Source organism: Lithobates pipiens, unplaced genomic scaffold (assembly GCF_037356315.1).
Source record: "Lithobates pipiens isolate NorthernLeopardFrog02 unplaced genomic scaffold, aLitPip1_a1.2 Scaffold_13, whole genome shotgun sequence".
NCBI classification, from domain to species: Eukaryota; Metazoa; Chordata; class Amphibia; order Anura; family Ranidae; genus Lithobates; species Lithobates pipiens.
Window position 1 is genome coordinate 96,038,589 of NW_027507718.1, and position 17,372 is coordinate 96,055,960.

General features: G+C 43.2%; 1 protein-coding gene across 4 annotated transcripts in view; it reads left to right on the top strand.

Moving 5' to 3' along the window:
* TDRD7 (tudor domain containing 7) overlaps positions 1-17,372 on the top strand; it is a 136,922-nt gene that overhangs the window by 32,752 nt on the left and 86,798 nt on the right. For 2 of the 4 annotated variants that reach the window (XM_077475287.1, XM_077475285.1), the window contains exons 4-5: positions 12,309-12,516; positions 14,462-14,571. In XM_077475287.1, coding sequence (XP_077331413.1) covers positions 12,309-12,516; positions 14,462-14,571 — 318 coding nt within the window. The remainder of the gene's footprint in view (positions 1-12,308; positions 12,517-14,461; positions 14,572-17,372) is intronic. The other 2 variants (XM_077475288.1, XM_077475286.1) reach the window with 1 other exon arrangement.

Sequence of the window (17,372 nt, forward strand, 5' to 3'; positions counted from 1 at the left end):
GCGTCCGCAACGGTCCTTTCTGCCGAAAGTGGTCTCTGCTTTTCATATCAATGAGGATATTGTGTTACCATCTCTGTGTCCTAAGCCGACACATCCTAAGGAGGTGGCCCTTCACGCTCTGGACGTGGTTCGGGCTCTGAAGGTGTATTTGTCTGCCACGGCTCCCTTCCGGAAGTCAGACTCACTGTTTGTGTCGGTGGCTGGTCCAAAGGCATGGCGGTCTCGTCAGCCACCATTTCCAGGTGAATCGGACAGATTGTAGTGCAGGCCTATGTTTTGAAGGGGCAGGTGCCCCCCTTTCCGGTCACGGCCCACTCCACAAGGGCAATCGGAACGTCTTGGGCCTTCCGACACCAAGCATCTGTCGCTCAAGCGTGTAAAGTGGCGACCTGGTCGTCTGTCCACACGTTTACCAAGTTCTACAAGGTAGATGTTGGTGCATCGGCTGATGTCTGTTTTGGCCGCAAAGTTTTGTAGCGGACGTATAGTTGCAATTGAGTATGCAATATTATTATTATTTTTATTTTTATTCCTGGTTTTTCGATAAAAACAGTTCTGTTGAAATAATGCACTGTTGCTTTACATTCCGCAGTTTTCTCCACACACTGTTGTTTTTGTGGGTAAAGTTTCACTAGTTCCCACTTGCCATGGTGGATGAAGTTTTTTTATGCTGTTTTCCCACCCCTCGTTTGGCACTGCTTGGGAATGTCCCAATGGCTAAGAGAGGAGCTTGGTTGGTAAATATAAGAGAAAATAGGATTTTTTGTAACTTTTTTTTCTCTGTAATTCGCCGACCTACACAGCCCCCGTCCCTCCTTTTTTCTCTTTACGTTATACTGCTTGTTGACGTACTGATGACTGCATGGCAGGCTGGAGGGTTGTTACCTAAGGGACCGCCCCCTGGGCGGAACTGATAAGTTCTGTGTGTTACATAACATGTAATGCCTAGTATTCTCCTAAAGGTGGGTGTAACAACCCAAAGGCTAAGAGAGGAGCTGTGTCGATCAGTGAATTACAGGAGTAAATAAAAAGGAGTACCAAAAATCCTATTTTACTGGAACTCTGCTTTGAATTAAACATAACCTCACTCCCTTTAAAGTGGAGTTCCACTCAAAAGTGGAATTTCCGCTTTAAGTACTCCTCGCCCCCTGACATGCCACATTTGACATGTCATTTTTTTTTGGGGGGGGGGGGTGTTCTCTTTTTAGTGGGACTTCCTTTCCCAGCCGCCTAGGTGACTCCTCCTCTCGCCCTAGGCAGCCCCTCCCTGCCAGCGATCTTCTGGGACACAACACATGTCCCAGAAGATTGGCTGGCTAATGGCAGAGCGCAGTGCGTGGAGGCCGTGAAGCTGTGAGCTGTCATGGCCGGGTGCCACTACCCACAGTAGATATGACAGTGCCAAGGAGAGCAGCAGGGCTCCATGCGACCGCATGAGTGTCGATTTAATAAGAGTCAGCAGCTGAACTTTTTGTAGCTGCTGATTTTAATAACCAAAAAAACGGGTGGAACTCCGCTTTGAAAAGTGCAATAATCCTGTGCACTACAGGGTACAGGAATTCACACAATACGGCTGCTGGGAGGGAAGCTGCGAAAATGTCAGCACAGAGCACGTGTAAGAGCCAGTGTAAGTAGAGTACAAACACATTTGTACTCTACATACTGCTGTTAAAATACCTGTGTACGTCGGCCGCAACCAAGGAGGGTTTAGTCAGACTGTGCTATGACCCATCAATCATCGGGGTGGAACCTGCAGCTGCACAGGTCTTGTTCCTGTCCTATAGGTATAGTCCAAAATTTTGTCAGTAGTCTGTGCCTGGCTATGTCCTCAGCCTCAGTGCCAGGACATCTGTCTCCATTGAGTGCAACATCCAGTTTTAACAACTAAGTGGATAGGTTTGTAGCTAGAACCAAGAATCCTGAGGCCTTGGTAGCAGACGCACTGGTGGTCCAGTGGGATACATTTTTTGCCGTTCTACGGCTTCTCTCTGGTTCTAGATTTTTCCTCAGCGTCTACTGATGATCAAGGTGGTGCGGATTTTGGTGAACCTCTTTGCACCGAACTGGCCCAAAAGCGCTTGGTTTAGTTCCAGTCCTTCATTCATCAATCGTATGAGCTTTGTCCTGCCCATCGGGCATTTCTCCATGCATGTTTTGCAGTATGTTTTGTAATCATTTTTTCATTTGTTTCAATGGCCTGTAACTAAGTTGTGTTTACGTGTTTGTGTGCATTCATGTGAGTTTGCAATGTCTTTGCATGTGTCAATGTGCATTTGCGGGTTGTGGTGGCATACGGGACTTGTAGTTTATAGATAGCTGTGAATGCATGACACAAATGTGTGGGCAGAGCAGACCTGGAGCATGTTACATATTACACCCTAAATATGACTAATGTATAACATGTTCCAAAGGGTGAACTTCTCCTTTTTATAGCATTTTCTGCTCGGCTCTTTTGTGTGAATGCCCTAGAACGTGTCATGGGACATATTTCCAAATCGGCTACAAAAAGCCCCTTTCACATTTTCCAATTTCAAGCATGTGTCTTTTTGGGGAGGCACTTGACAAAGATATCATAGGAGGGAAGATGTTACTTCTACAGAGTAAAATTCCAAAACCCTTTTCAGAATACAGAGCAGCAAACTGCTCTACCCAAACTTCGATTTCAAAATCTATGTTCGACCCTTCCTTTCAGCTCAAGACCTGGGCCACAAAGCCGACAAAGTTTGTTCCAAAACCCTCCTCCCAATAAAGGGGCAACCTCTCTGCTAAGTGTGTATGTGTGGGGGAGGGTGTGATGTCTGTTTAGTTTGCGGCTCTCTAACATCTCAGACTTGTGAATTCAATCTGTGGTTTCAAAGGGGTACAAAATAGAGTTCAGAACTCTGTCCTCCCCACCACTTCTTATATGTACCAAAATCTACCTAAGGACGGTCAAATTTGCTGAATGCCAAAAGACATCTTGTCACAGGGAGTAGTTGTGCCAGTAACACCCCAATACAGGTTCAGAGGATTCTATTAAAACCTGTCCATGGTCCTGAAGCCCAATGGGAGAATGTATCCTATGCTGGACCTAAAATCCCTCAACTTGTCTTGTAAGAATGATCTCCGGCGTGTTCGCACACACCACGTGCAGAGCCCGCCAGGAAGTGAGATATTTCCCGATCTCTGCAGCCGCGCATCAGGACAATGTCTCACTGCCTGCGATCAGCGCTGTGCCAACTTCCTGGCGGGCTCTGCACGTGGGGTGTGTGAACACGCCGCAGCTCATCCTTATTGTCTTTGTACCATCAAATTCCAAAATTTCACACAGAAGCTGCAGAGTTGGTAATTGCTTCTCTTAATCCTCATACACACCATCAGTTTTTCTGCTGAGTTTTTTCCTTCAGGTTTGCCAAAAGCATGTAGTGGAAGGGCCTGCCTGATTGCATACACATTGAAACTCCTAAGGTTTGACCTCATATTATATGGTTTTGGTAAATCTGAAGGATAAACTCAGCAGAAAAACTGATAGTGTGTATGGGGCTTTAGAGGGGGGGGGGGGGGGGGGGGGGGTTTAATGCCATGCATTCAGAGATGTCCAGGATACTCATCTGCAGATTGCCATTTACCCACCTTGTGTACATTTTTGCAGTGGCACACCCAATTCCAGTTTGGCGCACTGCCCTTTTAATAAACTATGCAAATGCTGCACTAAAGAACTAATATGTTTAAAGTATAAATGTGTATGTGCCACTTTCTAATATACACACTATCAATATCAACCTAAAAACATCAATGCATTTTTAACAAACTATGACAAATCGGTCACATTTAATTCTTTTATAAGCGATACCCCCCCTCCCCCTTCCCTTTTTTGTGATTTAAAAAAATAAAAAGTGATTTACAATCATACCTCCACTCACAAGTGTATAAAATTTACATACGCAGTAATTAACCAGTTCCGAACCAGCCGTCGCAGCTGGGGGCGAATCGTCGTAGCTGTACATCGGCCGCAACGCACGCCCCCCTAGGCGGCCACGACAATCGGATTCACTTCAAAACCGATCAGACTTCTGGCCTGGACTTGATCAGTTCTGGTGAATGAAATCCTTCCCTTGCCTGCAAGTGTAAACACAGGCAGGGGAAGTGATTGTCCTCTTCTGTTCCAGAGAGGAGAGCGAGGACATCCCGCAGCAAGTTGCACCAACACTACACTGACACAGTACACATACGTGGCTGAATACATTTTGCCTTAAATGTATGACTAAAAAGTTTATTGGATTATTTTTATAACAAAGTAGAAAATATTTTTTCCATTTATATCGCAAAAAAATAAAAATCGGAGGAAATCAAATACCACCAAAAGAAAGCTCTATTTGTGGGGGGGAAAAAGGACACATATGGGTAAAACATTACATGACCGTGCCATTGCCAGTTAAACAGCGCAGTGCCAAATTGTAAAAAGTGCTCTGGTCATTGAGGGGCCAACTCTTCCTGGGCTGAAGTAGTTAAACAGTGGAAAAACAATAAAGAAAATGTTATATATGCACTCAAAAATCTAGTGGAAAGTTCCATATACAGTGCCTTGAGAAAGTATTCGGCCCCCTTGAACTTTTCAACCTTTTGCCACATTTCAGGCTTCAAACATAAAGATATAACAATTTTTTTTTTGTGAAGAATCACCAACAAGTGGGACACAATTGTGAAGTGGAACGAAATCTATTGGATTTTTGAAACTTTTTTTAACTAATAAAAAAATGAAAAGTGGGGTGTGCAAAATTATTCGGCCCCCTTGCGTTAATACTTTGTAGAGCCACCTTTTCCTGCGATTACAGCTGCAAGTCGCTTGGGGTATGTCTCTATCAGTTTTGCACATCGAGAGACTGAAATTCTTGCCCATTCTTCCTTGCAAAACAGCTCGAGCTCAGTGAGGTTGGATGGAGAGCGTTTGTGAACAGTAGTTTTCAGCTCTTTCCACAGATTCTCGATTGGATTCAGGTCTGGACTTTGACTTGGCAATTCTAACACCTGGATACGTTTATTTGTGAACCATTCCTTTGTACGTTTTGCTGTATGTTTGGGATCATTGTCTTGGAATGATCATTTTTTGATCATTGTTGGAAGATATATCTCTGTCCCAGTTTCAGGTCTTTTGCAGAATCCAACAGGTTTTCATCCAGAATGGTCCTGTATTTGGCTGCATCCATCTTCCCCTCAATTTTAACCATCTTCCCTGTCCCTGCTGAAGAAAAGCAGGCCCAAACCATGATGCTGCCACCACCATGTTTGACAGTGGGGATGGTGTGTTGAGGGTGATGAGCTGTGTTGCTTTTACGCCAAACATATCGTTTTGCGTTGTGGGCAAAAAGTTGGATTTTGGTTTCATCTGACCAGAGCACCTTCTTCCACATGTTTGGTGTGTCTCCCAGGTGGCTTGTGGCAAACTTTAGACGAGACTTTTTATGGATATCTTTGAGAAATGTCTTTCTTCTTGCCACTCTTCCATAAAGTCCAGATTTGTGCAGTGTACGACTGATTGTTGTCCTATGGACAGACTCTCCCATCTCAGCTGTAGTTCTCTGCAGTTCATCTAGAGTGATCATGGGCCTCTTGGCTGCATCTCTGATCAGTCTTCTCCTTGTCTGAGCTGAAAGTTTAGAGGGACGGCCAGGTCTTGGTAGATTTGCAGTGGTCTGATACTCCTTCTTCCATTTCAAAATGATCGCTTGCACAGTGCTCCTTTGGGATGTTTAAAGCTTGGGAAATCTTTTTGTATCCAAATCCGGCTTTAAACTTCTCCACAACAGTATTACGGACCTGCCTGGTGTGTTCCTTGGTCTTCATGATGCTCTCTGCGCTTTTAACAGAACCCTGAGACTATCACGGAGCAGGTGCATTTATACAGAGACTTGATTACACACAGGTGGATTCTATTTATCACCATCAGTCATTTAGGACAACATTGGATCATTCAGAGATCCTCGCTGAACTTCTGGAGTGATTTTGCAGCACTGAAAGTAAAGGGGCCGAATAATTTTGCACGCCCCACTTTTCATTTTTTTATTAGTTAAAAAAGTTTCAAAAATCCAATAGATTTTGTTCCACTTGACAATTGTGTCCCACTTGTTGGTGATTCTTCACAAAAAATTAAAATTTTATATCTTTATGTTTGAAGTCTGAAATGTGGCAAAAGGTTGAAAAGTTCAAGGGGGCCAAATACTTTCGCAAGGCACTGTAAGTATAAAGTGTTTCAGTTATATTCCACACTAAATGTTGTCTTTGTATGCAAACAGAACTTCTGTGCCAAACACGTTCAAGGTATCCCTTTGTGATAATAGGTGTCTGCTTACCTGGACAGTAGGACCCCTCAATTATGGAGGTGCTGGCTTACTTGAAGTTAGGTTTCATACAATGCGAAGAAGTCTATTGATTTTGCATTGCCTTTTGGCCTATCCTCTGCTCCCACAGTATTCAAAAAGGTTTAAACACCTCTTCTCGACCTTCTGAGAGCTCAGGATATCTAGGGCACAGCTTATCTAGATGACCACCTAAAGGACTCCTCTCCTTTTAATGCTGTCTGCAAACATCCACAGGACCCTTCAGATACTCTGGGCCTGTGGTTGGGTAATCACTTTTGAAGAATCTGCTCTAAAGCCTTCTTTCCCTGGAATAAGTTCTCATTCTGGGCACAACCCAAGCAAAGGTTTTCCTTCCAGAAAAGAAACATTTCGCAGAGCCCATGCTCAAGATTTAGTTCCTTTTGAGGCTGTAATCTACACACTGTTTAAACATTCTATTGATGTAGAACAAACCTACTCCTCAACTTAACTCATGTTTCCTGTCCATGCAAGCTTGGTAGATCTCAAGCCCAGCCCTAACAATAGGCAAGTCTTTCCTCACTGGAGGATAACAGATGCCAGTCTTTCAGCCTGGGGAGGCATGTTCCAGTCCCTCATGGTCGAAGGACCATGGTCATCTGTGAAAGCCGAGCTCAAAGCAATATAGCTCTGCAAAGCAATACCCAATTTCTCCAAGGATACCCAATTAGGATGCAGTCAGACAATGCCATTTGAATGGCAATTAAAACACACTGTCCAGCAACTTCTGCTGTCCACATCCCAGGAGTGGACAGCTCGAAAGAGGACTACCTCAAACTACTGCCTGGATTAAGTTGAATAGGCCCTTCACCCAGACACTTCAATCTGATATGGGGGATTTCGAATGTGGACAGCTTCATCTCCAGATTCAACAAGCTACCTCCTATATGTATAAACAATCAGCGCAGTGTAAAATATAAAATGTGGTGATATAATAGAAACCCGTTTCCTGCTGTGCTTCAATAGTGCTTTCCACCACACCATATAAATATTCTCAAAGTACAGCGCGAATTGTCTGTGAAACCACCACAGTCAAAGTCCAGACTGTATTACAAGTCCATCCTATTCAAACTTGTGAAAATCTTCTGTGTTTCTTATTGCCACTCTGACCCTGATTCATTTTGAGGTCCACAAAAGAAGGTGAACACGCAGTCTGCACTGAATGGTTCAAGTGGCAATAAGAAACAAGGAAGATTTTCACAAGTTTTAAATTGAATGGGATGGACTTGTAATACAGTCTGGATTTTGATTGTGGTGGTTTCGCAGACAATTTGCACTGCACTTTTTGTTCGAAAACAAACCACCTCTGTGGCGGGCCAAACATTCTCTAGCATTGGCTTTGAATGCCTGGTCTCAGTTCAGACTAATCTATATACCTTTGCCCTTTCGAAAGATTTACTATCGTACCTGGAAAACCTTTACCTGGTTTGAACACAGGCAGTTTCTTGCCTGTGCCTCACATTCTGACCATTTATACATATCTTGACAAGAATATGGCCTTAAGAACTTTTGAAAGGATGGTTTTTGGCCTTGTCCATTCTCTTTTAACCACTTTCAGACCGGACCATTTTGCTGGTCAATGACCAGAGGTCTTTTTACAATTTGGCACTGCACTGCTTTAACTGGTAATTGCGCGGTCATGCAATGTTGTACCCAAACAAAATTTGCGTCCTTTTCTTCCCACAAATAGAGCTTTCTTTTGATGGTATTTGATTGCCTCTGCGATTTTTATTTTTTGCGATATAAACGTAAAAAGACCGCAAATTTTGAAAAAAATTATTTTCTACTTTTTGTTATTAGAAAAATCCAATAAACTCAATTTTAGTCATACATTTAGGCCAAAATGTATTCAGCCACATGTCTTTGGTAAAAAAAAGTCAATAACTGTATATTTATTGGTTTGCGCAAAAGTTGTCACATCTACAAACTAAGGTACGTTTTCTGGAATTTACGCAGCTTTTAGTTTACGACTGCCTATCTCATTTCTTGAGGTGCTAAAATGGCAGGGCAGTACAAACCCCCCCCCCCAAATGACCCCATTTTGGAAAGTAGACCCCCTAAGGAAATTGATAAGTGGCATGTTGAGCCCATTGAATATTTTATTTTTTTGCCTCAAGCGATTGAATAATGACAAAAAAATATATATATATATTTTTTTTTTTTACACAAAGTTGTCACTAAATGATATATTGCTCACACATGCTATGGGCATATGTGAAATGACACCCCAAAATAAATTCTGCTGCTTCTCCTGAGTACGGGGATACCACATATGTGGTACTTTTTTGGGAGCCTAGCCGCGTACGGGGCCCCGAAAACCAAGCACCGCCTTCAGGCTTTCTAAGGGCGTAAATTTTTGATTTCACTTCTCACTACCTATTACAGTTTTGAAGGCCATAAAATGCCAAGATGGCACAAAACCCCCACAATTGACCCCATTTTAGAAAGTAGACACCCCAAGCTATTTGCTGAGAGGCATGTTGAGTCCATGGAATATTTTATATATTGCCACAAGTTGCGGGAAAATTACAAACTTTTTTATTTTATTTTATTTTTTTCACAAAGTTGTCACTAAATGATATATTGCTCACGCATGCCATGGGCATATGTGAAATGACACCCCAAAATAAATTCTGCTGCTTCTCCTGAGTACGGGGATACCACATATGTGGGACTTTTTGGGAGCCTAGCTGTGTACGGGGCCCCGAAAACCAAGCACCGCCTTCAGGCTTTCTAAGGGCGTTGCAGTTTTGAAGGCCATAAAATGCCAAGATGGCACAAACCCCCCCCCAAATGACCCCATTTTGGAAAGTAGACACCCCTAAATTTAGGGGTACACTAGTGAGACTAGGTAATAAATGGCGGGTGCCCTGAAACTATAAAAAAATAACTAACCAACCAGCGTCACCTGTAACAGTTATATGGTGATCACTGGTGAAAGGGTTAACTAGGGGGCAATCAGGGGGCTTTATGCGGTAGTATATGGGGGTCCCTGGCGCTATAAAAAGCTGCGGCGAACCTAAATACCTACCTGCCTAACTAGCGTCACCTGTGACACTAATACAGCAATCAGAAAAACTATCGCTTATTAGGCTGGGTTCACACTGGAGTGATGCGGGAACGCCACGAATCCACGGCGGGTTCCCGCATCGCATGCCTCCCGGCGGCAGTTCACACTGCCCTATGCGAACTGCTGGGAGTGTCAGTGAAATGTTAATGACACCCCCAGATCAGTTCGCATATCGCAGTGTGATCTGCAAACTCGGATCGCATGGTGTGAACACCCATGCGATCTGATTCTGCTGCGGACCAAAAAAAGGGTCCCGTGCGAATTTGCGGCGGGTGCGGCGAATGGCTGAATTCGAATCGCACAGGGATCGGATGTGATTTGCACTGCAGTGCGGTGCGAATCACATCCGTTCTCATAAACCGCTGCAATGTGAACCCAGCCTTAGTGACACTGGCGACGGGGGGTGATCACGGGGTTAAACCTTTATTGGGGGGGGGGGGGGTTAGGGGGTACATTAGAACTAAAGGGGGCTAACCCTAACTGCCCTAACAGTTATTACAGTCACAAATGACACCAATGCAAAAAAAAAAAAATGCAATTGGTATCACTGTGACTGGGGGGGCAGGGGTAATTGGGGGGTGATCGGGGGGTAAAGGGGGGGTGTGAGTGTGCCTGGCATGTTCTACTGTGAAGTGTCGTGTTGGTGCAACTCACCGATCCTCTCTCCTCGGTGCCGGAACGAAAAATACCGACACGGAGGAGAGATTACATCACTTCCTCTCCTGTGTTTACATTACAGGAGAGGAAGTGATGCAATGCTTCACTCCCATTCGTCAGGAGCGATCGCGAGGGGGTGGCCATGAATGAATGGCCGCCCCCTCATCCCGGATCGCTCCTGCACGGATACCGACCGCCGCTGGCACCGGGGGGGGCCCGATCGGGCCCCCCACCCGCGGGAAGGCAGGGACGTACATGTACGCCCATATGCCTGCCCGTGCCATTCTGTCGACGTACATCGTCGTGCGGCGGTCGGCAAGTGGTTAAAGACTTCTGGCTTCACACTCCCTTGTGAAAACCTTTATCCAAGGTGTATCTTGCATCAAGTCACCCTTGCAGCACCCTGTGTTTCCTTGGGATCTCATCTTGGTTCGCTTTGCCCTGCAGAAACCACCCTTTAAACCCGGCCTTGATATTGAATTAGGTAATTTCTCCTACAAAGTTGCATTTTTGGTTGCTGTCATACCTGTCGGACATGTTGGAGTGTATTGTAAGGTGCTCTTCCTTGTTCACAATGACGAGATTGTTTTGCACCCAAGGCCATCCTTTCTGTCTAAGGTGGTATTGTTCTTCTACATCAACGAGAACATAGTTCTACCATCTTTGTACACAGCTCCAAGGTATCAAAAGGAAATCTCTCTTCGTTGCTTGGATGCAGTCTGTCATTAGTCTAATTCAAAGCAACAGCTTCAAGCAGACAGATTGCGCTGCCATCCTCAGGACCTCAAAAGGTCTGCAAGGTCACCCTGCTTTAAAATCCCCCATTGCTCAATGGATCATGAAACTGATTGCTAGAGCTTACTCTCTCAAATACAAATCTCTTCCTGCACTTCTAAATGTTCTTTTCTCCAGATCAGTGGGAGTATCTTGGGCATTCCAACACCAGGCCTCTGTAACCCAGCTGTGTAATGCCCGACCTGGTCCTCTGTTCATACCCGTTTTCTATGTTTTACCAATGCATTGTGCATACTAAGTGTTCACTCATAACCTCCTTGTTGGATTTCTAAATCCACCCTTGCTCAGGCTGGGTTAACACATATGCGAATTGGATGCAGGTTTTCCTTGCATCCATTTTGCATGACAGGCTCTCAATAGAGCCGGTACACACGAAGTGTTCACTCATACGTTGTTTTGGTTTTTCCCCTCAATTAAAGTGGTTGTTAACCCACTTTTACTAAATGCTGCCATCCGCTCTGTACCAGAGAGATGCGGCTGATGGAATCGCGCAAACTGACCATGATGTCAGGCGTCAGCAGTCATGATTATTGTTTTCTGTTTGCAGAGGGAGGGTATAGCCAGGCAGGATCAGCCAGGTATTTTTTAGGCTATACAAGGGGCCAAATTGCACAACCCAAGCTCTGTGCTGTATAAAATGCTTTAAGGGAAGAGGATCAGGACTTATTTTGGGGTTAACAAACGCTTTAAGCATTTAGCATGCAAAATGCATTAAGGTGTTTTTTGTGTCTTTGTGTGGTTTTTATTTTATTTTATTTTTTTTTATTCCTGCATATAATGTATCTTCTGCAAATTTAATAAATATACTTGCCAATTTATGTAAACTACAACCGTAGATGTGTTTGCAATGATTTGGATGTGTTGAAGCAGGGCAGTGTCTGGGGAACAGGACACTGCATCAGACACTAATCGGGTGCACTGGTTTCAGGTGCTAACCTTGGTTCACTGCCTTTAACGATACAGGGAATAAGAAGAAATTGGTTGCACACCAGACCATCAAATGCTTGAAAAAAGTCCTTTATTGCCACATCCCAGTCATATATGCTGGGTACAGATAGTTAATGCGTTTCACACGGATGTATCCAGTATTTGTCTGGTGTGCAAAAAATTCTTTGGCCATGGCGTAATATTGCAGAGTGAGGCTCAGAGCTAGCCTGTCTTGCAGAAATCCAGTTTTACTTGATAGTCCAAGATATGCAGAGTATGCTAATTGTAATTTTAAATATTTTGTACAGTATAGCATTAATAAGTTCTGGCTTTGTTTGCAGCTCACGTTAATGAAAATGTTGCAAGTTTGATGGGAAAATATTTAAAAAATAAAAACGTTAGCAAGGAGGTTTTTTATCTTGTCTGTACCTTGTTTGACTGTGCTTTTCAGTCAAAAACTTGTTACCTGATCACTCACATTTTAATGTTTTCTTTTGTTACAGGTAAACCAAAGGCAATGCTTAGGAAACCAGGATTTGCACCCCAGCCTGAGAGAGTTATGAAGAAGCCTCTAATACCATCTGTACATGGAAAGGGAACTGTTTGGAGTGGCCGGCCACCAGCAGACCCTAGTCCTCAACATGCAGCCCCGATGTATGGACCAGGGCTTCTAAAGGATTTAACAGGGCAGAAGCACCAACCTATTAGCAGGTAGGAATACACAAATGAAGATAGATCTAAATAAGGATTTTTATATATATATATATATATATATATATATATATATATATATATATATATATATATATATATATATATATATATATATATATAATTTTTTTTTTTTAAAGATCACACTTCTTTTTTAGTGTGTGTGTCTCTTGCTCTCGCTCTCTCACTCACTCACTCACTCACTCACTCACTCACTCACACACACACACACACACACACACACACACACACACACACACACACACGTTGAATTTATAAATCCACCCTTGCTCAGGCTGGGTTGACACATAGGCGAATTGTATGCAGGTTTTCCTTGCATCCAATTCACATTACCGGCTCTCAATAGAGTCGGTTCACACATGTCTGGGGCAGCCACGGTCCAGCTTAAAAAGGGGTCTGCTGCGACTTTGTGTCCAGTTGAACTGGTGTAGAGGAATGCACCGGGCCCCAGGCACGAACCTACAACCACGTGTGTGAACCCTAACGGAAAAAAAAAACGTTATCGAATAGAAAAGATTTGCTCCACAGTAACCTCTGTTCTACAATGTGGGACAATAAAATATTTTACATAGGAGGAACTTATCCTCACTGCACATGACAAAATCACTAACTTCTCAGGTGTCTGGGAGTCTTGGAGAACTTTTAAGAGCTCTCAATCCTATCAGGATTTATTATAACAGACTATATAACTGATTGCCATTGAACAACTTCCCTATAGTGGGATCTTTCTGGAGAGCCGACAGACCTAGTGACTGCAACAGGTGGACGGTAGACAGAGGGGGAAGTGAGCGGGACCCCACCCCTCTTCCCCATCCTGTTTCCCCCACCCTATACCCCCCCCCCCGTTACCCTTCTCTATCTTCTGTTTTCTTCTACTTGCCACAATCTGAACCCTACAACTGACGGACAGGGTGCTTGGTCAGGGTACTACTACCTGAAGCCGTGCCCCATGTCCATGAATACAGAAGTGGACAAGTGGGTGAATCCAACCCAACACACCAATGCCCCAACAGATGGCCCCGGAATAGTTGCCAAAATAATAATAAACAAACTCATTTGACAGTCATGATACCATGCTGGTGTAATCTTTTGCCTGGAATAATTTGTCTTGAAACCTATCACTCATTTGGTCATATTGTTATTTTGTTACATTTTGCTGTACTTTTTTCTGAAAACTAATAAAATCTTTATGGAAAAAAAATATATATATTTTACATAACCATTGTTTATCTAGTTGTCTGCCAATTAATCTGCTTACTGTATGTTTCAGTACATTGCATTCATTAGTCTCAACTCTTTGTCAGAAGAGATTATGCATATAAAAAAAAAGGCATGTGGTTTGCTTAAATAGAAGGAAATCTTTGAAATGCAGTACACTTAACAAAGACAGTGTGTGCTTGTGATATTTACCACATTTGTCTGTGTTCATGTAGCTGGGGAGCAAGCTTGCGTGTGCTTCAGTAGCACTTTTGTTAATACTCATTACACGGGTTCCTTTCATTTTAAGCTGATGCAGGCCTAACTGGAGACTAGTTTGGCATGCACATTTGCTTAAATCATCTTTTTCCACTTTGTGTTTGTCACATCAGATAATATAGATGTCTGTCATGTGCTTTCATTGTCCGTGTGTGCAGTAATCCCCATGGAAAACTTGGGACTAGTTGTTACAAAGCATTGATACCAAATGAATGCAAACTGATTGCAGATCTGTTTTTTAACTATATGCGTGTTAAATTTTAATGGGTCAACAGAACATTACAAATAAAATGCTGAGTTTGCAAAGCAGCTTAATTTTTTTATTTTTATTTTTTTTTTTTTATAATTTCCGGAAATATTTCCGGCAGGTGTGGCAAGTGTGAGTAATGCAACTGTATTACAAGTATAGCTTTCTCGGAAAAGAATATTTATATTAATTGAGAAATAGTCTTTGTATTACTGTCTCTGACAGGCTTGAAAGAAAAGTAACCGTTCCTCCCCGATTTCAGAAAGATGTGAGCCAACCTGCGTTTCCCCAAACCACTACAGATTCCAACGGTAAGTTGCCACAAATCAACTGTGTGTTCCAGACATGTGGTTTAAACTGACCAAATCTTGACAAAAATCTCAACTCCACATGTAATAGAGCAAGAAACGCTAAGATGTATATATCAACAGTCTGAAAAAACACCCCCCCCCCCCCCCCTTTGTCCCACTTCCTCCAGTTTTTTTTTTTTTTTTTAAACATGCAGCTTCGACTTTAATATTTACCACCTCCTAAGTGCTGTCCTCTAAAGGTTCTCTAATCCATGGTCCAGAGTCATTTTATCCTCTTCTGTGATTGTAGGGTGTCATGGATCACCCTCTTGGGGGTAGTTCACAATGGTGCCCTGCACTCACAGTAAATTGTAGCAGAGAACAAAGCTCTCATATTTACGTTTGCAATGCTCTCTTCACCATTGGGGATTACCCCTTGCCAAATTAAATGATATGAGGACCACACTTCCCTCCCTTATCTCCTGCAAGGTTTTGACTACTATGGGAAGTTCTCACTTGGGCAAAGAAATCTGAGGCTCAAGGGATAGAGCCACCTCCTAAACAATTCAAGTCACTGAAAGAGAACTTTAGGTTCCGTTGGACCAGTGTGACCATTAAATACTTGGGTACCTACTTCCAAGCCAATATGAAAGCGATATTTCCTCCTTTAATTTTCTTTCTTTGCTTCACGAGGTCCACAAGCTGCTCCAAAAATGAGACTCTGCAATGTTTTCCAAATGCCCAAGACTAAAATTACATCATCATTGCCTCTCCCAAAGCCTCTGGTCAGGCTAAAGGACTGCTGCAGACATATCGTAAAACAGAGTGATCACATTGTTAATGCCCGCCGGGTGTACAAAGATGGCAGCCACTCCGGAGCTAGCCCGAAGCCGTGGCCTTTCCTAAGGCCGATGTCATGGAGCACTCCGCGGATCACAGCGTGTGCCGATCCGAGCAGGGTGACCCGTTCGGATCACGGATCGGGGACGAACCATTGCACCCCTAATAAATAAAACAAATATGTGTGTGTATGTATGTATGTATGTATGTATGTATGTGTGTATATATATATATATGTATATATATGTGTGTGTGTGTGTGTGTGTGTGTGTGTGTGTATATATATATATATATATTAATGTGTATGTGTGTGTATATATATATATACATATATATACATACACATATATATATATATATATAATATAAAAAATGTATTGCTCAAAAAAAAACGCTCTGAAAACATATTGGTTCTCAATGGGGGAAAATATGTTGGATATCTATATGAATATGGACTGGGTAATGTGTTAGGAACGAAAGGATGCCACATCGTTTGATTCAAATTCTCAACGTACGAATTCAAAGACACCCCAAAAATCAATTGGTGTGTGAGGAGAACCCGGTAACCTCTCGTTACCGCGGTTTGTTGTCATTTAGTGATCATCTGTGAAAGGATCACAGTCAATCACATGGGTAAACAGCTGGCCAATGGCTGTTTACCAGCGTCTGTGACGAGAAGTGTTCCCGGGAACACGCCACCTCCGACATGCATTCGCAGTGCGATCGCGAGCGTTTACCATGCACAATGGGGGTGGAACCATCTGTGATCGGCCGTGACTTCATCACGTTGTAAACGGCCATATCCAATGGCTGTTCACCCCCCCTCAGTGGCGAGCAACGTTACCGTGACATGCCGCCACCGAAGGGACAGGGATGCGCACGATTGCACTCATTCCCTGTTTAAATGGGAGGACGTCATATGACGCCCTCCCGCCACAAGAGCCGTGCCGCCTGGCCATCACTTGACAGCCGGCGGTCAGCAAGCTGTTAGCATTTTGTTTATTTTGAGCAGTGTATATACAGCGGGTGAAATAAATATTGAACACGTCGCCTTCTCCCTTTTTTTTTTTTTTTTTTTTTTTTTTTTTTTTTTTTTTTGTGGGGGGGGGGGGGTAAATCTCTTTCTAAAGGTGCTATTAACATCAAATTGGCTTGGGCAGGAAAGGGGAATGTCACCTGGACTGAAGTGGTTAATGCTTGGCACAAAATCCTTTGATAATTCCAGGCACCTCCTGTAAGGAGAAACTAGTCGGATGCATTGCTCAGTTGTGATTTTGGCCCATTCTTCCACACAAACGGCCTCTTCTGTGAACTCTGATCTTTAGTTCTGTCCATGGATTTTTTTATTGGATTCAAGTCAGGTGATTGGCTGGGCCATTCTAGCAGCTTTATTTTCTTTCTTTAAAACCAATTGTTTCATTGGCTTTGTGTTTGGAATAATTCTCTTGCTGGAATGTCTACCCTCATTTCATCTTCATCATCCTGGTAGATGGCAGCAGATTTTTATCTAGAATGTCTTGGTACATTTTTCGTTTCTTCCTTCCTTCAATGATCTGAAGTTTAGCATGACCGTATGCTGAAAAACGGCCCCGAACCATGATGTTTCAACCTCCCAACTTTACTGTTATGGGGGTGTTTTTGGGGTGATGTGCAGGGCCATTTGACCTCCAAACCTGATGTATATTATGTTGTTATTACTATTATTATACAGCATTTATTTAGTGCCAACAGTTTATGCAGCGCTTTACAATATAAAAGGGAGACAATACAGTTGTATTGCAATAAAATACAAGAGGTTCAAGAGTGTCCTGCTCAGAAGAGCTTACAATCTAATAGGGAGGGGCAGGTGGTACAAAAGGTTATAACAGTGGAGCTAATGGAACTGGTAAGAGATTGGGCTTCCCCGAAAAGATGAGTTTTTTCAGAGATCGCCTGAAGGCAGCTAGAGTAGGAGATGGCTGGACAGATTGCGGTAGAGCGTT